Here is a 21443-nt window from a genome sequence, read left to right as displayed (position 1 = left end):
TTTGCTCTGCACTTCGTACTCCTACAGTCTAACCGCAGAGAGCTGTGTACACAGCTCAGCCCATCACAGAAACCGTCTCCCCTGCCTCGGTAAAGCAAGATCAAAGACCCAGCCACCCTGGGCGCTCTCTCCTCTCCCCCCCGTTTGATCAGGTAAAAGCCCGAAACCACCTACCACCAGGCTCCAGGACATCATCCACCCTACGGTTATGAGATCATTAAATGGCTCCCTAGCATGATAAGCTGAAGACCTGGCGTCACAATCTACCTCACAATGATCTTGCATTTTATTATCTGTCTGCACTGCACTGTTTTTGTGAGTCTAATGTTTTTGCCTGCAGTCTCTTACTGTTTTACCTTGTAATGTCTGAATGCCCTGTTGTAAAGAATTGATCAGCACAACTGGTACACAAGGCAATTTTTTTTCAAAATATTTCGGTACATGTGACAATAATAAACTAATTTACCCATTTGCTAACTTACAAGGCGCAAAGTAAATTTATTATCAAAGTACGTTTGTGTCACCGTGCACAACCCTGAGATTCCTGCAAACATACGTAACAAACCTATAGAATAGTAACTGTATCAGAATGGATGGGAGATCGACTGGAGTGCAGAAGACACCACACTGTGCAAATGCAAACAGAAGAAACAGTCATATAAATAAATAAGCAATAAATATCGAGAAAATGAGATGAAGAGTCCTTGGAAGGGAACGTTCTAATGGTGGGCAAGTGAGGTTGAGTGAAATTATCTCCTTTGTTCTAGAGCCTGATGGTTGAGGGGTAGTAACTGTTCCTGAACCTGGTGGTGAGAGTCCTGAGGTTCTTGTACCTTCTTCCCAATGATGGCAGCAGCGAGAAGAGAGTGTGTCCAGGGTGATGGGGTCCTTGACGATGGACGCTGCTTCCCTGCAACAACTCTTCATGTAGATGTACTCAATGGTGGCGAGGGCTTTAACTGTAATGGACTGGGCTGTATCCACTACTTCTTGTAGAATTTTCTGTTCAAGGGCATTGGTGTTTCCAGAACCGGCCTGTGATGCAGCCAGTCAATGTACTCTCCACTACACATCTATAGAAGCTGCTCCAAGTTTTAGATGCTGAATCTACACAAGTTCCTAAGGAAACAGAGGAGCTGCTGTGCTTTCTTCATAATCGCACTTACGTGCTGGGCCCAGGACAGATCCTCTGAAATAAGGACACAGAAGAATTTAAAGTTGTTAATTTACTGTCTCACTTTAAGGGCTCCCATTCACTCATTGGTCAGATAACCAGTTTAACCCTGGGAACCTCAATTTTACCCAATCAAAGATATTCCCTCCCACATCCTCCCTGCAGCTTTATGATCTTTTCTTCTTCCTCCTCGGCTCTAATGAAAGGTCTTTGACCCGTTTCTCTTCCAGCAGATGCCACCTGACCTGCTTACTGTTTCCAGCACCTTTGTTTCCATTCGTACATGATTGGGTTGGTTATTAACCTTGACTCGAACACGGAGTGTTTACAGCCATTCATACTCGTGGAACAGATTCTGTACAAAATAGCTTCCGGACGTGAGGTCATACTTTGTGTTGTTTCATATAACCTCAGAAATTGCTTTTGTTGTCTGACTTATTCTTGGATCTGCAGGCTTCGAAACATGACCTTTCTTTTGGTAACTGGAGCAGTTAGTTCTTCAAAGTTGTGTGGTGATCATTGCATTTAGAATAACTGAATGAAGTGGACACACTGCAGACTCTGTTTTGTAGAGTTATGGCTCCTTGACTGAGGACCGCAGCTATTCACAGGCCACATCCCTCTTCTGTGCCAAATCCCCACTCAATCCATCTAGTGCTTACCTGCCTCTCCTTTAATCACCCCAATGATCTGAGTGTATATGCACTCCATGGCTACTTTATCACGTAACTCCTGTGTGGTTATTATATACCACTGAGTATCGCCTCTATAATTCTCCAGGACGGAGAATTCCAGGGGCTCACCACTCTGCCAAGATGACATTTCTGCACGCTTCAGTTTTAATTGACTGCCCTCTTGTGCCGTAACTACAATCCCCCATCAGACCCACTGACGTTCTTACACAGGTTGTCCATCATGTCCGCCGATGACAGGAAACCTGTGTGGGAGGGCTTTTAAAGTGGAGAAGACGTTTCACTGGGGCAGTTCCACTCTCCCGACCTCAGAAATCAGGTCCAGTGTAACGGACCTGATCACAACTGGGGTCTTCCCTGGTCGCAGTGGAAGACCATGACACCTTCTGTGGCTTGTCATGTTCAGCGGTCTCCGTGGAGCGTTGCAGTTGGATCTCACCGTAGATCTCGTCCAGCCACTCTGCCGGAGCTGACTTTGCATGCTAACACAGGCGTGTCCCTACCTCACCCGGTACGAGTCTGCAGGCTGCTCTCCCCTGGTTTAGCCCACCTGTCGGAGTGGTGAACTGGGAAGCAGCCACTGTCATGTGCAAACAGCTGTTTGGAGCCACAGGTGAGAGCTGTGTGTCCGGTGGGCACCAAAGGGAATTGGACACCGCAAGGCGCTTCACCAGCTTTAGACAGTTGCAAGCTTCAGACCACAATGAATCAGAATTGATGCATGAAACACACCTAAACTTGGCCAGCCAAGGGCCGTTAACATCCTTCAACAATCCTGAAGAGAAAGTGCCATCATTCACTTTTACCAAAACGAGGTACTGGTTTGATCTCAAGACAGAACATCTTTTATCGTTATATTTGTTATTGTTTATCCTTATATCTGTCTGAACATTTGTTGTCTTTATCAGAATCAGGTTTATTATCACCAGCATGTGTGGTGAAATTTGTTAACTTAGCAGCTGCAGTTCAATGCAATACATAATATAGAAGAGAAACAAATAAATAAATTAACAAACAAGAAATCAATTACAGTATATGTATATTTAATAGATTAAAAGTTGTGTAAAAACAGAAATAATACATATTAAAAAAATGAGGTAGTGTTCACGGGTTCAATGTCCATTTAGGAATCGGATGGCAGAGGGGAAGAAGCTGTTCCTGAATCACTGAGTGTGTGACTTCAGGCTTCTGTACCTCCTACCTGATGGTAACAGTGAGAAAAGGGCATGCCCTGGGTGCCCGAGGTCCTTAATAATGGACGCTGCCTTACGGAGACACTGCTCCTCGAAGATGTCCTGGGTACTTTGTAGGCCAGTACTGGATTTACAACCTCCTGCAGCTTCTTTTGGTCCTGTGCAGTAGCTTCCCCCACCCCACCCCCACCCCCACCCCCACCCCCACCCCCACCCCACCCCACCCCTATATGTTGAGTTTTGAAGTCGCTGCTATGGACAGTTACAAAACCGGGAAGCCACAGGCCGAAGGATGACAGTATGGCCCACAGATGGATACATCAGAGAGGTCATTCAGATCTGCCAGCCTTGCAGCCAAGGTCCATGGAGCCAGGCAGGCTTACTCTGCATCTAAAGGTTAAAATGGCCCTGATCCGTAGGACTGGCTGAAAGTTGTTGTATGTCACTGGTAGTTTGCTGCAATCACACCGTGAGGATAAATCACCTCCTCCAGGGGAAGTGAACAGCAGACTGCACATCCACGTCAGTTTGGCTGAATATTTCTGAATGTTCATGGGATTTCATCTGGTTTAATGGGCATGGCAGCACTCAACAAATGGATGGTGCCTACCTTCGCCCTGACCTCTGTCTGACCTCCGCCCTGACCTCTGTCTGACCTCCGCCCTGACCTCTGTCTGACCTCTGCCCTGACCTCTGTCTGACCTCCGCTCTGACCTCTGTCTGACCTCCGCCCTGACCTCCGTCTGACCTCTGCCCTGACCTCTGTCTGACCTCCGCCCTGACCTCTGTCTGACCTCTGCCCTGACCTCTGTCTGACCTCCGCCCTGACCTCTGCCTGACCTCTGCCCTGACCTCTGTCTGACCTCCGCTCTGACCTCTGTCTGACCTCCGCCCTGACCTCCGTCTGACCTCTGCCCTGACCTCTGTCTGACCTCCGCCCTGACCTCTGTCTGACCTCTGCCCTGACCTCTGTCTGACCTCCGCCCTGACCTCTGTCTGACCTCCGCCCTGACCTCTGTCTGACCTCTGCCCTGACCCCTGTCTGACCTCCGCCCTGACCTCTGTCTGACCTCCACCCTGGCCTCTACTCTGATCTCTATCCACCCTCAAACTTGCTGCACAAGTTGATAGGGTGGTTCTGAAGGCCTTCATTAGTTGAGGTACTGAATTCAAGAACGGTGAGCTAATGCTGCAGCTCAGGTTAGACCATGACTAGGCTGGTTGCCTAATTATGGAAGGGATATGGAAGCTTTAGGGAGGGTGCATAGGAGAACCGTGAGTACCTCAACTCACCTCCTGTTGCTCCAAACATTACCTCGTGGTAACGTTCTGAATGCCTGGGTTAGAAAACGTCTTTTATGAGGAGAGGTTGAATAAGCTGATGCTTTTCTGTTTGGAAAACAGAGGATGAGAGTCAACTTGATAGAGGTGTATAAGATTATCAGAGGCATAGTCAGTCCAGGCAGCCAGCACCTTATTTAGATAAGTGCAGGATAGGCCCTTCTGGCCCTCTGAGCCACACCATCCAGCAGGCCCCCGATGCAGTCCTAGCCTCATCACAGGATAGCTTACAGTGATGATTTAACCTACCAACCAGTCTGCCTTCGGACTGTGGGAGGAGACTCGAGCACTGGGGCGAAACCCGCACGGTCACGGGGAGAACATACAAGCTCTTTACAGGCAGTGGTGGGAATTGAACCCGGGTCGCTGGCACTATCAAGCGTTGTGCTAACCAATAGCTACCGTGCCACCCCAGGGCCAATATTAGAGGACGTCTTTTAAGGTGATTGCAGGGGAGTTTAGGGGAGATGTCAGGGGCTGTTTTTTTTAACACAGTGAGAGGTAAATGCCTAGAAAGCACTGTGGGGGCTGGTGGTAACAGAGGATACTTTAAGGACGTTTCAGGGACAGATACATAAAGGAATGAAAATGGAGGGTTATGGTACGTGGAGGAGGGAAGGTTCAGGTTGACTATGGGGTAGGTTTAAAGAGTAGCACAACGTCATGGGCCGAAAGGCCTGTACTGTGTTCTACCTTTGGACTGATGGAGCCATCTTCCCACTGGAGTTGATCAAGTGACTCCACGCAAAGCTTTGTCCTATGATGGGCTTCTCCAGGCCCCCCGACGACTCACTCAAGCATTCATGCTTCCAGACTTGGCCCGAAGTATCTCAAAGTTGCACTATTTAACTGTGGGCCACCTAGTCCTCTGGACACCATGGGGCTGCCCTCCAGAGCTCACTCAACGGAAGAGTCTGCGGCTACGCTTGTGCGAGATGAGGAACTGCTGTGGGCTTGTTCTTGCAGAAGCGTGGCTTCAGGACAACGTCTCATGCACCATGGATGTACAGGCCGTGACACATGGGGAGTGGGGTACGTTATTTTTTATATCATCATTTTTTGTATCTATGTTTTTCTGGTATCATAATTATATGTGCTGTGTGTGACTGTCGGTACTGAGTTCTGCACCTTGGCCCCGGAGAAGCGGGGTTTCATTTGGCTGTATTCATGTATATGGTTGAATGACAATTAAACTTGAACTTGAGATGGTCTGGGAAGTCCTCTGGTCGCATTGTGGGAAGTTCGGATGCCTCATTGTACACAGACCCTGTCCCAAAGGTTTTCGGGCTCAGAACCTCTGCCACAGGATATGGATAACAGCTGCAGTGAGGCAACTCAGGTTCTGGCCTCTCATCGTCTGGTACAGCTTTACAACGTCCTTCAGCCTCCTCCACTCCAGGGAAAACAGACCCAGACTGTCCAGTCCCACCTCATAATAGAAGCATTCCTCTCATCTCCACTACTCTGAGTGATATTCCTCTTCCATCGGTCCTTATCTTGAGCCAGCACCCCCCTCCCCTTCCCTGATTGGCTGGGCAGAGGTGACGTGCTGGCTGATGCAGTGATGAGGTCATACAGGCACTCTCTGTGAGTTCAGAGGTTTTTATTGTGAGGTACGACTTGCCTGCCCGCTTTGCATCAACCCACCGTGTAATAGTCCATTGACAGCTTTAGTGTCCAACAACATAGCAACGAAAGTGCTTTTTGGGTGCTATGGAGGTTTCAGCATGAATTTTATCCAGAAATGTCTGGGGTGGAAACTACCACTTTCGGTCACCATCCCAATGAATTCCATTTTCTTTTACATACATCCTAAATCAGTGCTTTTCGACACCGACGAGGAGGTAACAGCTTTTGGTTTAATTCTGATTTGTTTCCTGTGAGCTCTTTGTGAGGCTGAATTTGCATCGATGGTTGTGTGGACTAAGCTGGTTTAATGGTTCAGGGAGGGAGAGCTTTCTGAAAAGCCGGTGGATCAAGATTGATTAATATTCAACATACTTGTAAGGCAGTTACTTCAACTTTCCTTACAGGAGAAGTGTTAAGGCCAACTCATGTCAGAACATATTGATTCAATTTATTGGTAAGATGAACAAGGGAAATTTGTTTAATCTACATTTTCATATTTCCTTACAACATAGAAGAAGGCTTCTCCTCTCCGCTCGATTTCAGGTTTCTGAATGGTCCAAGAATCCATGAAGACTACCTAGTTATTCCTTTTTCATTGATTCATGATGGACGTCGGTGCCAGCAAATCCAATTCTGCTTCTGATTTTAAGCAAGTTTCAGCTCAGAGAGCAGCAGACGTTTTCCCTGTATGTTATTTTCTCTCATTCACATCAATTCAACCCAGATTTTGCCCCCACAACTCGAGATAATGCACAGTGGTCAAATAACCTGACGGGGCTTTTAGGAACAAGACAGTGAGTTATGGTACTAGCTGTTGTATTTTCAGGTTAGAGGGAGTTTCCCGAGTTTCAGTTCTAGAACATAGAACATTACCGGTTCTTCGACTCACAATGTTGTAATGACATTTTAACCTTCTCTAAGATCAGTCTAACATTACTCTGCATTCTTCCGTCATCCATGCGCCAAACTAAAAATTTCTTAATGCCCACTGATCTACTTGCCCCTACCATCACCCCTGGCAGGGCACTTCACATACTCACCACTCTCTGTGTGAAGAGCTGACCATAGACACGTCCCCTATATCACCTTAAAATCATGCTCCCTTGTATTAGCTGTTTCCGCCCTGGGAAAAGGCCTCTGGCTGTCCACTCTATCCCATACCATATCAGGTCACCTCTCATCCTCCCACACGGTCTGCTCCTATTCCTCCCCGAGGCTATCGTAAAGGCCAGGGAGTTGTGGTTGCTGAAATGTCCTCCCACCTGACCTTGCCGAGCACCAAGTCCAATATGGCCTCTCATCTGCTTGCTCTGTCTACATATTGAACAGGAATCCTTCCGGGACACAACTAACAAATTCAGCCCCATCCATCTAGGGCCATATTGTTTTTGTTATGCATTTAACATCTTAGACTTGGGTACTGAGTAAAATTTCCTCTTGGCACAGAGCATGGAGCTGGAGGTAACAGACAGCATGATCTTGATCAAAGGGGCACTGAAGGAAATTAAAATCCAACACCCGGAATGTGAAGGTTGACATGATAGGTGCCAAGTACAAACAGAAACAATACAAGGCAGTGTAACTCCAGAAAGACACTGGCTTATTTGTGCTTGTATCTTCAAAGCAGTCCTTAAAGTGTGTGAATTTACAGACCTGTATTGTTCAAAGGCCAGAAGATTAGACTAAGCCTAATTAAGGTACCAGTTCAGTGTGGTATTGTAATTTCGGATTCATTAGCTGTGAGGAGGGATTTACGTCAGTAAATAATACAGCATGAAACCAGGCCCTTCGGCCCATCTCATCCATGCTTAGCAAGGCATCCATTTAAACTCATCCCCTTAGCCCACATTTGTACCTTATCCCTCTAATCCTTTCCTATCCAGAAACTCAGCAGCAGAAGGGCTTTGTAGGGCTACAGATGTATCACCGACACTAATCCCATCACAATGGGTGTGGGCTGAGAGCTGCACTTTGCTGGCATATGTTTTTGTGACGTGTTATTTTCTATAAGAGTCAGGTTTTCTGCTAAAAGCAAAAAGGCTAAGGAAAGATTTTACAAAGATGATTCAAACAAGGTGCTTAGATAGAATATGCAAAGAGAAATTGGACCTGGTGGCTGTGGGTCTGATGTCAGGAGGGAGAAGGTTTAAACAGGGCCAGAGGCAACGTGAGGGAAAGCATTTTCAGGCAATGCTTCGTACATATCTGGAAAATATAAATAGGTTCGAGGACTATTGTCAAAAAGGAATTGGGGTAAAATCTGTGGATTGGGAGGGACAGAGAACTCTATGTCAGGAAATAAGAGATCGCAGAGGAACCCAGAAGCCAGAGAAAACCCCAGTGGTTCGATCACATCTGAGTGAGCGTGGAAGAGAGTGCTGACTGGCCAAAATCTCTGAGAAATGTTACTTCTTGCAGCATTTCCCCCTCTGTGTCTTATAAGTGCACAGGAAACTTTCCTAGCCTGCCAATTAATCCGTGATAAAGATGGCTAAGCTCTTAATACACTTGTTCTATTCTCTCTCTCTCTCTCTCTCTCTCTCCCTGCCTCTTCCTTTCTGCCTCTGTATCATTCATCATTCTTTCCCCGAGTCTCCACTCCGCCCCTTTCCCTCTCTATTTTTCTTTCCCCCCTCTCTGCTTGTCCTGCTCTGCCTCTGTTTCACTCTCCGTCTGCCTCCCCCTGCTCCTCTCCATCCCTGTCTCTTCCTTTCCCCCCCCCCCTCTCCCTCTCTCTCCCTCACTCTGTTTGTTAGCCATTTCTCATATTTCCAATTCTTCCTGGTTTATAACAATGATTACTTAATGTCCCACAACTGCATCCAAACCCCCTCCATAAAAACAGATGCAAGGTATTCATTCAGAACATCACAATCTTCTTAAAGCTGCCTGCACATGTTGCCATTTTGACCTCTCAATTGTTTAACACTTTCCTTCCTAAACCTGCCTCCCTGTATCAAGGAGTGTAGCTGAAAAGCTAGTGAGCTGTGGTTAGGCATCGGGTCTGTACAGTAGCTATGGGTTGGAGATTGGACGCTCTGATGTTGACTTGAGGGTTTAGGTAATATTCTATCTGTTGTGCGATTGAATAGTGGGGTTGGTGTAGATGGCGTGTATATTGAGCAGTTTAGGTGCTGTGTGTGAATGAGGGCGGCTGTTCACTTTTCTTTAGTGCGTGGTGTGTTGGGGACATTAGGAAAGGGATGTAGGGGCTATTGCAGTGTGGCAGGGTTCTGTGGGCTGTGTGAAAAGATGTGAGTGGTGTGCCTGAAAGGGGTTTGGAAGGTGAATTCCGCTCCACATCGCAGCAGGGATGGTGGAGGGGTGTGGTAATCGAGGTGTGCTCGTGACGTTAGATAGAGGAGAGTGCGCGGAGAAGTGGAGGGAGTGCAGTGATCTGGCGGCTTCATAGGCATTGGATATATGCGTGTCCGAGAGAGGGTTTGGCTATTGTGTGTGGGGGAAGTAGATGGACGTGGTGGGGTTCGAGAGCTGGGTCTCTGAAGGACATGTAGATAGCAAAGTTTATATAGGGCAATTGAATAGTGATGTTCTTGTGAGAAAGGGTAGGAAGTCACATGTGGCAATTATGCTGGCTGTCTAGTGGGAAATGATGGTATCTGTGGAGAGTGGCTTGGCTGAACATCCAGCAGTTCAGTGAAAAACTGAGGCAGAGAGCAGTTTGGAGCTCGGAGCAAAGACCAGGAAATGGGCTGAATGTAGGATTGGTATAAATGAGTGGTTGATTGCCAGCATAGACTCAGTGGGCTGAAGGGCCTGTTCCGTGATGCATCTCTCAATGACTATGACTCCATCTGGTCTATGCCTATGTTACCTCAACTCAAGTACTGAGAAAAAACTTTGGTAGAAGAAATGAAAGGGCTGACTAATTTCTAAATGGAGAGAAAATACAAAAATCTGAAGTACAAAGGGACTTGGGAGTCCTTGTGCAGGATTTTCTAAAGGTTAACTTGCAGGTTGAGTCGGTGGTGAGGAAGGCAAATGCAATGTTAGCATTCATTTCGAGAGGACTAGAACATAAAAGCAAGGATGTAATGTTGGGATTTTACAAAGCACTGGTGAGACTTCACTTGGAGTATTGTGAACAGTTTTGGGCCCCTCATCTTAGAAAGGTGTGCTGACATTGGAGAGGGTCCAGAGGAGGTTCACACGGATGATTCCAGGATTGAATAGCTTGTCATATGAAGAGCGTTTGATGGCGCTGGGCTTCTATTCGCTGGAATTCAGAAGAATGAGGGGTGACCTCGCTGAAACCTATGGAATGGTGAAAGGCTTTGACAGAGTGGATGTGGAGAGAATGTCTCCAATGGTGGGAGAGTCTAAGACCAGAGGACACGGCCTCAGAAGAGAGGGCTGTCCTTTCAGAACAGAGGTGAGGAGGAATATCCTTAGCCAGGGAGTGGTGAATCTGTGGAATTCTTTGCAACAGGCAGCTCTGGTAGCCAAGTCTCTATGTATAGATAAGGCAAAGGTTATATGATTTTTGATTGGTGCAGGCATGAAGGGTTACGGGGAGAAGGCAGGAGACTGGGGCTGAGAGGAAAATTGGACCAGCCATGATGAACGGGCAGAGGCAACACTCGATGGGTCAAATGGCCTGATCTGTATCTTATGGTCTTAAAATGTGAAGCAAAGTGAAAGATTAGGAGAAGGAGTCACCAACACACACAAATTGTGGAGGAACTCAGCAGATTGGGCAGCCTCCATGGAAATGAATAAACCGTTGACATTTTGGGCTGAGACCTTTCTCCAGCAGTTTGCGTGCATTGTTTTCGATTTGCAGCATCTGCAAACCTCTCATGTTTATGTGGTCGGTAGAGTTGGACTTCTAAAGGGTGCCGTGCACTTTCTGAACAGGAAGAGTTCACGGTCCCGGAATGAAATCCGCACAACACACAGAGGGCACTCGGCAGGGTCAAACTGCAACTTGGCAGGTCGGAGGAAGAAAACACATATCTTCTTCTAACTTGCATCTTCTTGGTTCCAGCTTCAGTGCGACTGCAACTCGGAGGCGTTCGGCGAGAGTTTATATTCCAGGAGTTTGTTATATCAAACGCTGTTTGGAACGTGGTGGAAACACTTGGCAGCCGGAGCAATGGCCGGCGCTGTGTCACGAACAGGAACTGCTCCCCTCGACCGGCTCAAGATCTTTGTACAGGTAACGTGAAAAGGAGACAAACGGATTGTCGCGCATACTGGAATGACTTACAGGAGTCCCCCAGTGCCAACTCTTCCATTGAGCCATTCGGTGTTGTGGGGCTTTTTTTTTAATGAGTTCCTTTACATTTTATTGTTTGTGGCGGCCTGTTAGGAGGTGAATCTCAAGATTGTATAATGTATACATACTTTGATAATACATGTCATTTGAACTTCGAGCCTACCCAATACAATCCTATCTCCTCATGGATTAAAACACAGAACATAGAACAGGCCCTTCAGCCCACCATGTCTGTGCTGGCAATGATAGAGTCATACAGCACGGAAACAAACTTTTCAGCCCAACTGATTCATGCCAACCATGGTGCCCCACCAGGCTTGTCCTATTTGCCTGCATTTGGCCCATACCCCTTGACATACCTCCCATCCACGAGTAACCCACTCACTGGGGCTCGTATACAAACTCAGCTCGTTAACTAACTCTGCTAACAGCCACATGACTCAGCGGTGGGAAGGTCCCCTTTCATAAGTGATATACGACTAGGGTCGGTATGATTCAGCGTTCAACCAAGCGGGAACTCTGAGTATTCCGATTTAAGGAACCTCGATTTGAGCGAATGCTGTGTAAATACTGTCCATACACAATTATTGGTCAGCAAGAAATAACAGATGTGTGCCGTGTAAAATTATAAAGAAAGAAGATTCACTAATTTCAGCTTTATCAAACAGTTAATAGAAAAAAGAGAAAAGATACAAAAGGGCCCATTACAATTAAATTAGTCTAAATGTGTATGTAAACAATGGCGCTCATTTCTGTAGTGGTTGCGCTGATTTGACATTACCAATCACAGTCAGAACTTCCCTTCATGGACTCCTTTATCTCGTGAAGCACTCCTCCTATTAAGGTCTCCCCTTCGGATCGGGTCCTCCTCTTCATATCTTCCGCCAAAGACCGTGTACCCGACCACCTTCTGTCTCACATTTCTCTCTGCCCAGCTCTCTCCAGAACCTTCTCCCAACCCCACCATCCTGATTGGCTGACACAGCATTCTGAAATTGAACAACGTTGCTCCTTAAGCTTTAGCCGAAACCAAAACATTCTACCAGCAGGGCACATTGCTTTTTCAGAAAGCTGCTAAAATGAAATTCCTACAGCATAGCAGTAGAAATGTTAACCAGGGGCTTACATATGTACCCGTCCTATTATCTTTTAAATGATGTTATTAAACCTGCCTCAACCACTTCTTCTGTTAACTCATTCCATATAACCACCACCCTCTGCCTGAAGAAATTGCCCTTCAGGTTCCTTTCAAACCTATTCCACCTCGTTTTTACTTCTCATTACCCCAGGATGATGCTAGTTTGATTAATCCTATCATCACCCATGCCCCTCTGATCTTTAGCTGTTCATGTGTCTGTCTAAATGCCTCCCAAGTGTTACTATAGTGTCTATTTCCAGTACCATTATGAAAGCACCCATCTGACTCGAGGGCCAATGGGTGGAGTGACCTCTACGGGGCACAAGCCTGGGTGGAAGATTTGGAGATCCTGAGATGCCCAGTCATCAAGATCTCCCTCTCGGCTTCACCAGTGTAGTTGAAAGGAAAGCTTATGAAGCAATACGTTTGGCACCGGCTTGGCTGCAGGAGCTGCCGGAAGGATGTTCAGTGACGTCCAGCCGCCTTGGGGGCTCCACTCCGGATTTGCTGTCTGGGTTTACTCCCGAAGCCTTCATCTCTCCCGAGGCTGCCCACAAGACAGTGGGGCTTAGCTGGGGATTATACCCATAGCTGGGGATCTGGTTCATGGGCAACAGGGCGTGTCCACACACCGGTGGGCCTGCGTGCTATTATGTGTGCAGGGGCCAGACCTCCTCCCCATCATCTGTAGTTCAGCCTGAGTCCAAAAGGAGTTCAGTTTCCATGTGTCGCCTGTGAGGAGGCAGTACGCGAGGCTCGCTGCGGAGAGTGTGGTGAACTACAATTATCTGTCTGGACATGCCATCTCCCCCACCCCCCGTTGGTACGTGAGGCTGTTGGAGAGTCGGTACGTGAGACTCGCTGTTGGAGAGTCAGTACGTGAGGCTGTTGGAGAGTCAGTACGTGAGGCTGTTGGAGAGTCAGTACGTGAGACTCGCTGTTGGAGAGTCAGTACGTGAGGCTGTTGGTGAGTCGGTACGTGAGACTGTTGGAGAGTCAGTACGTGAGGCTGTTGGAGAGTCAGTACGTGAGGCTGTTGGAGAGTCGGTACGTGAGACTGTTGGAGAGTCAGTACGTGAGACTGTTGGAGAGTCGGTATGTGAGGCTGTTGGAGAGTCAGTACGTGAGGCTGTTGGACAGTCAGTACGTGAGGCTGTTGGAGAGTCGGTACGTGAGGCTGTTGGAGAGTCGGTACGTGAGGCTGTTGGACAGTCAGTACGTGAGACTGTTGGAGAGTCGGTATGTGAGGCTGTTGGAGAGTCGGTACGTGAGACTGTTGGAGAGTCGGTACGTGAGGCTGTTGGACAGTCAGTACGTGAGGCTGTTGGAGAGTCGGTACCTGAGACTCGCTGTTGGAGAGTCGGTACGTGAGACTGTTGGAGAGTCGGTACGTGAGACTCGCTGTTGGAGAGTCAGTACGTGAGGCTGTTGGACAGTCAGTACGTGAGGCTGTTGGAGAGTCGGTACCTGAGACTCGCTGTTGGAGAGTCGGTACGTGAGACTGTTGGAGAGTCGGTACGTGAGACTCGCTGTTGGAGAGTCAGTACGTGAGGCTGTTGGACAGTCAGTACGTGAGGCTGTTGGAGAGTCGGTACGTGAGACTGTTGGAGAGTCGGTACCTGAGACTCGCTGTTGGAGAGTCGGTACGTGAGACTGTTGGAGAGTCAGTACGTGAGGCTGTTGGAGAGTCGGTACCTGAGACTCGCTGTTGGAGAGTCGGTACGTGAGACTGTTGGAGAGTCGGTACGTGAGACTCGCTGTTGGAGAGTCAGTACGTGAGGCTGTTGGACAGTCAGTACGTGAGGCTGTTGGAGAGTCGGTACGTGAGACTGTTGGAGAGTCGGTACGTGAGACTCGCTGTTGGAGAGTCATTACGTGATGATGTTGGAGAGTCAGTATGTGAGACTGTTGGAGAGTCGGTACGTGAGACTCGCTGTTGGAGAGTCAGTACGTGAGACTGTTGGAGAGTCAGTACGTGAGGCTGTTGGAGAGTCAGTATGTGAGACTGTTGGAGAGTCAGTACGTGAGACTGTTGGAGAATCAGTACATGAGGCTGTTGGAGAGTCGGTATGTGAGGCTGTTGGAGAGGCAGTACGTGAGACTGTTGGAGAGTCGGTACGTGAGACTGTTGGAGAGTCGGTACGTGAGACTGTTGGAGAGTCGGTACGTGAGACTCGCTGTTGGAGAGTCAGTATGTGAGGCTGTTGGAGAGTCAGTACGTGAGGCTGTTGGAAAGTCGGTACGTGAGGCTGTTGGAGAGTCAGTACGTGAGACTCGCTGTTGGAGAGTCATTACGTGATGATGTTGGAGAGTCAGTACGTGAGGCTGTTGGAGAGTCAGTACGTGAGACTGTTGGAGAGTCAGTATGTGAGACTGTTGGAGAGTCAGTACGTGATGATGTTGGAGAGTCAGTACGTGAGGCTGTTGGAGAGTCAGTACGTGAGGCTGTTGGAGAGTCGGTACGTGAGGCTGTTGGACAGTCAGTACGTGAGACTGTTGGAGAGTCGGTATGTGAGGCTGTTGGAGAGTCGGTACGTGAGACTGTTGGAGAGTCGGTACGTGAGACTCGCTGTTGGAGAGTCAGTACGTGAGGCTGTTGGACAGTCAGTACGTGAGGCTGTTGGAGAGTCGGTACCTGAGACTCGCTGTTGGAGAGTCGGTACGTGAGACTCTTGGAGAGTCGGTACGTGAGACTCGCTGTTGGAGAGTCATTACGTGATGATGTTGGAGAGTCAGTACGTGAGGCTGTTGGAGAGTCAGTACGTGAGACTCGCTGTTGGAGAGTCAGTACGTGAGACTGTTGGAGAGTCAGTACGTGAGGCTGTTGGAGAGTCAGTATGTGAGACTGTTGGAGAGTCAGTACGTGAGACTGTTGGAGAATCAGTACATGAGGCTGTTGGAGAGTCGGTATGTGAGGCTGTTGGAGAGGCAGTACGTGAGACTGTTGGAGAGTCGGTACGTGAGACTGTTGGAGAGTCAGTACGTGAGACTCGCTGTTGGAGAGTCAGTATGTGAGGCTGTTGGAGAGTCAGTACGTGAGGCTGTTGGAAAGTCGGTACGTGAGGCTGTTGGAGAGTCAGTACGTGAGACTCGCTGTTGGAGAGTCATTACGTGATGATGTTGGAGAGTCAGTACGTGAGGCTGTTGGAGAGTCAGTACGTGAGGCTGTTGGAGAGTCGGTACGTGAGGCTGTTGGAGAGTCAGTATGTGAGACTGTTGGAGAGTCAGTACGTGAGACTGTTGGAGAGTCGGTACGTGATGATGTTGGAGAGTCAGTACGTGAGGCTGTTGGAGAGTCAGTACGTGAGACTGTTGGAGAGTCAGTAGATGAGACTGTTGGAGAGTCGGTACGTGAGACTGTTGGAGAGTCGGTAGATGAGACTGTTGGAGAGTCGGTACGTGAGACTGTTGGAGAGTCAGTACGTGAGACTGTTGGAGAGTCGGTAGATGAGACTGTTGGAGAGTCGGTAGATGAGACTGTTGGAGAGTCGGTACGTGAGACTGTTGGAGAGTCAGTACGTGAGGCTGTTGGAGAGTCGGTACGTGAGACTCGCTGTTGGAGAGTCGGTACGTGAGGCTGTTGGAGAGTCAGTACGTGAGGCTGTTGGAGAGTCGGTACGTGAGACTCGCTGTTGGAGAGGCCATGTACTGGCAGGGAGAGACTTGCACCTTCAGCTCTCCTTTTCACAAGACAGCTAAGCGGCGGTGGAAGCTGAGAGTGAGATTGATAGGCCCTACCCACTACACTACCACACTACCTCCACTAATATAATAATAGGCTTTCTGATTATGTTTTCCAAACTTAGAGAATGGTTCAATGATGAATGTGGGTAACTTCACCAAGGTGTTTAAGTGGCTTAAGAACAGAACTTGCTGGTTACATAGCATGTCAGGCTGTATCTGTAGACAGAATTAATGTTTATGTTCACAGTCTGGAATTCTTCATCATAATTGGGAAAGAGAGAAACAAGTTAGTTCATGTAGTCAAGAAAGTAGGGGAGGTGGGATAAGCAAAACAAAGGGAATTTCTTTGATAGGACAAGACCATGTGCCTGTATATAGCAGAAAGGGGGGTGTTTAAGATCAGATTAAGTTGCTTGTCCTGTGTAATGTGTCCCTACAGGTAAGTGTGTGGGATGTATTGTGAAGGATATTCACTCTCCAGGGTCCAAGAGGTTTATTGCAAACCTCAGCTTTCCAGCATAGTAGCACAAACTTTTGGTCAGAGTTGCTTGTGATGATGTTAAACTTCTAACCATTATTCCTTGGTCAGCTTCTTGTTGTAAACAGGTAAAAAGTGAGGTGTTGTAGGCCCATTATTAACCAACCTAAGACAGTGGGGTTACGTTGATTGGCTTGCATCAAACCAGACAACTCTGGCTAGGTCATTTGTGTCATTGTGACTGAGTTCAAGGGAGCTTGCAGACCTGACTAGTTTGGTTGCTTAGCACATCAAACATGGTCACTGCTATAGCTGACCAATCAATAGTTGGGAGATTTGTGTATTCAGCGAGTCTGACACATAGCATTAATTTTAGGTGGGTCTGGGATCTCTGTCTCCAGAAGCTTTTAGACCATGTGTGTAAAGTCATGGTCACAGGTATAGTTGATCAATCAATAGTTGGGGTATTTGTCTACTCAAAGATTCAGCCCTCACTGCATTTATTTTTGGGTCTGTTGGATCTCCGTCCACAGCAGCTGTTTGACGATCTGTGCGAATTACTTTGTCCCAGCAAAGGTATCTGAAACACATCACATGCAGAGAACGCCAACCAGTAGCAGGGTATTATAAATATTAGAAAGCATTCAGGAGCGTTAGGAGTGACAGGAATGACAGAAAGAACCAGAATCCAAAACTCAAACTGGTTTCTGTGGCGGTCACCTCTTTCACCTTGCAATTCAATGGTAATACTCTTATTTCATAAACATTTTACGTGTATTTGGAAATAATTCATGGTTTATAAATCTTCTATAATTTCAGAATTTTAAAAATATAAATCAGAAATCCTCTGTGAGTTTAAAATATGTGTTAAGAACTACTTGTCCAAATTTAAATGTCCATCATTACAGAGATAAACTGTGTCTAAACTACCTTTTTAGCTGGAAGTATCTCTTCCTTGGGAGGGAGGAGGACCCAGCAAGTGGTGGGTATTGGCAGCTAGATCTCATCCGTGCAGAGAGGAGACAGGGAAGTATGCTAGGCTCTGAAGAGCAGGATGATTTCATGCACCCAGACTATAGTGAAGGTACTCATAGATACCTATATCAGGTGGCTCTTAAAATGTCCTTTTGACTTTAGGGCTTTGTTGACAGTGAACCCAATACCATCACAGTGTTGGGCTAGGCAGGCATTAAGAAAGAAGGGAAATGTGAAAAAGTGAGCCAGAACGAAGGCAGGCAAGTGCTGATACAAACAGAAATAAGATTATGAGAAGTTTGAGAACCCAATACTGAGTCAGCTGGTGCAGATATGGCCCAAGTGCGGAGGGAGAAAGAGGCACTGAAGAAGTACAACAGTTCATTGACTTTAATAAGAACTGTTGCAGAATTTAAAAAAAAGAGAACAATAAGCACAAGGCCAACAGGGCTGTTAACTAAATCTCTCAAAATGAAAGTTAATGCTGATACAACGGCTGAAGCCAAACTCCATGTACTAAACGAATAGAATACGGCATCAGTCAAAATGGCAGTCTTCCTTTCCCAGACAAGGGTGAGGGTAAGCAAGAGTGGTAAACGTTGCTGTGCTTTTGGTCGAGTGAGAAGGAGGGAGTTAAACACCACCATAATGGACCACTACTTGGTTGGAACGTGCAAACTCAGAAGCACGATTGATGAATCTGTTCTGCAGTTCACCTGCACGGGCGTGTCGACCCCACAGCAGAGTCTCAAAGAGGGGCTGAGGTTAGAGGAGCAGGAAATAGATGAAATCATACGACTGTACCTGTGAAAGAACCATCCAGGGAGACCCATTCCTCCTCATCATCACAGCAGTCTTCCTCTTCAAGTTTCTACCTAATCTGCATTTCTCAGTGAAGTATCTTTGAATTATATTTCTTACAACAGTAATGGACAATTAACTCTGTTCCTATTGAATGTCAGCCTTTCCATTACTGGAAATAATTGATTCTAATTTAGTCTCCATTCTCCATTTTAAATGCCTCTATCAAGCACCTTGAGATTTGAACAAAAAATGTTTCTAATCTCTGGGACCATGTGTAGCTTTGGTCAGATCCAAGGAGATGAGATAATCAGTCTCTCAGTTACCCAGCGCTCTGGTTATAAGATTGTATTTGATCTCCTGAAGTTGTTACTGAGCGGTCAGTTCCTGTGGGGTATGGGAACTAAATAGCGTGGCTAATCTACACACTTGACTTCTTAACTTCCAAGCTAATCACAGTCCACTTGGCTTCAGTGATTCTGTAAAGTCTTTTATTGTCAGAGAAATGAAAGATGGAAATCTGAAGTAAAAAACAGTTCAGCAGGTCAGACAGCAGTTTGGAAAGGGCCACAGCTGACAGATGATAGTGTTCACAGTGACCATAACTGAGCAGGCGTCTCTGCCTCGGGGTGACGACTAACGGGATTGCCCGCTCCATGTGTTGGACATCTACCTGCAGCTTAAGGGCACAGAGAACTGATCTCAGCTCTCTATCAATGGGCTTGACCTTGGAGTCGTGGGATCGTGGCACCTATGTCACTGTTCCGGTCAGTGGAGAGAGGCCGGGACCGCTCCGAGAGCCCCGAGGCCCGCTGGTGCTGAGACAGCACGGTGGATCTCTGCCAGTCCTCGTCCGTCAGCCCTCTATCTCTTCCACATATCACCCCCAGCTTCTCACATCATTCCCCCTCACCTATCACCGGCCATCTTGCACCCTTCCCGCTCCCTCCCTCCGTTTTCAATCCTGATGAAGGGCCTCTGACTGAAACATCGCTCATTCCTCTCCACTGCCCGACCTGCTGAGGTCCTCCAGCATTTTGTGTTGCTCAAGATCTCCTGTGTCTCTTGTCCATCCTGAGCAGCTGGCTGTCATTACTGACGCACTGCACAGTTCCCCAGGGATCGGCACAAACTCTTGGTGAGCACCCACAGGACAGAACGGAATCGGAGTTTTCTCGCAGAGCTGCACTGCACACCTTTCATTCACAGCCCGCGCCTTGGCAGATAGAATGCAGCGTCGGGATGCCTATGGTCTTGCACTTTGGTAGAAGAAATAGAAGTGTTAACAAAAATCTGAGGTGCAAAGAGACTTGGGAGTCCTCGAGCAGGATTCCCTAAGGGTTAATTTGCAGGTTGAGTCGCTGGTGAGGAAGACAAATGCAATGTTAGAATTCCTTTCAAGGGGACTAGAATATAAAAGCAAGGATGTAATGTTGGAACTTTATGAGGCACTGGTGAGGCCTCACTTGGAGAATAATGAGCAGATTTGGGCCTCTTATCTAAGGGGGTGTGCTGACATTGGAGAGGGTTCAAAGGAGGTTCACAAAAATGATTCTGGGTTTGAAGGGCTTGTCATATGAAGAGCGTGTGATGGCTCCGGGTCTCTACTCACTGGAATTCAGAAGAATGAGGGGGATCTCACTGAATGTTGAAAGGCCTTGATGGAGTGGACATGGAGAGGATGTTTCCTACAGTGGGACAGTCTAAGACCAGAGGACTTGGCCTCAGAATAAAGGGATGCCTATTTAGAACGGAGGTTTCGAGAAGCTTATTTAGCCAGAGAGTGGTGAATCTGTGGAATTTTTTGCCACAGGCGGCTGTGGGCATACTTAAGGCAGATGTTGATAGATTATTGATTAGATAGGGCATGAAGAGTTATGGGGAGAAGGCAGGAGATTGGGTCTGAAAGGAAAATGGATCAGCCATGATGAAATGGCAAAGCAGACTGTTCCTACTTATTAGGGTCTTAACTGGATGGGCTTTCATTATAATTGTGAACCGGAGGGAGGGGGAGATGGATTAAAAGGACTCGTGTCACATGGAGATAGATACACCAGGAACTGGCATTGGTGATCTGGTGTTCATTCCAACCCACAGCAGAGACTGATTTAAATGCATCACTGGATGGTGACTAGTTTGAAGTTTTCCAGGTACAGTGACCGGCCAGCAGAGGGCAGCACGACACTGTCGCTGGGCATTGCGAGCAACAGTCTGCTCAGTGCAGGCTCCTCTCCAGCAGATCACCTCCCTGAACAAACAGAGAGCGGATCCCTTTCCCCCAGGACCAGGGAGACGGCACATGTGAATTCTGCAAGCGTGGATTCGTGCCATGAACACAGGGTGCTGCCAAAGGGGTCTGGCGTTGACCACACAGAGTGTTAGAGCCGGGATGGTGTTCTACAGTCGTACAAAGCATTAGTGAGGCCACGTTTGGACTATTATGCATAGTTCCCCACTCTAGGAAGGATGTGATTAAGCTAGAGAGAGTAGAGAAAAGAAAAGTAAAAAGGAGAGTAAAGAAAAGTAAAATCATGGAGAGAGACTGAGTAGGCAGGGTCTGTTTTATTCCTGTTTTTGTCACTGTAAAGTAACACTAAACCAGTAAAGGAACTTTTTAATACACTTTTAATATTGTTGTTGTTTATGTATTTATGCACATATATATTTTTTATTGAGGTACTGTACAGAATTGGCCCATCAAACCAAACCACAGTGACCATCAATCCCCCACCCCCATTTAACCAGAGCCTAATCAATTGACAATGACCAATTAACCTACCAACTGGTACGCGTTTGGACTGTGGGAGGAAATCCACATGGTCATTGGGAGAACGTACTAACTCCCTACAGGCAGGGCTGGGAATTGAACCTGGTCGCTGGTACTGTAAAGCGTTGTGCTAACCGCTATGCTACCATGCTGCCCACGGTATACCTTCACTTTAACTTCTAAGTTTATTTTATACAATTCTTTATTCTTGTGATTGTTGAGTGTTTCTCGTCGTACGTCAGGCCAGCCCACCACAGCAAATCCCCAGTACGTGTTGATGTAAAGCTGATCCCTGGTCCTTGATGAAGGTGTGTACAATTACCAGAGGCATG

The 21443-nt window shown here is 47.3% G+C and overlaps 1 protein-coding gene across 1 annotated transcript in view; it reads left to right on the top strand.

The window, feature by feature from the left end:
• The first annotated feature begins 5203 nt into the window (after positions 1–5203).
• Positions 5204–21443, top strand: part of LOC132382312 (mitochondrial adenyl nucleotide antiporter SLC25A23-like) — a 52610-nt gene continuing 36370 nt past the window's right edge. Inside the window, exons 1-2 of the mRNA XM_059952447.1 lie at positions 5204–5404; positions 11038–11208. Coding sequence (XP_059808430.1) covers positions 5204–5404; positions 11038–11208 — 372 coding nt within the window. The remainder of the gene's footprint in view (positions 5405–11037; positions 11209–21443) is intronic.

The sequence above is a fragment of the Hypanus sabinus genome, chromosome 28, assembly GCF_030144855.1.
Source record: "Hypanus sabinus isolate sHypSab1 chromosome 28, sHypSab1.hap1, whole genome shotgun sequence".
NCBI classification, from domain to species: Eukaryota; Metazoa; Chordata; class Chondrichthyes; order Myliobatiformes; family Dasyatidae; genus Hypanus; species Hypanus sabinus.
The sequence above is the reverse complement of the archived record's forward strand: the minus strand, read 5'-3'. Positions and strand labels throughout refer to the sequence as shown.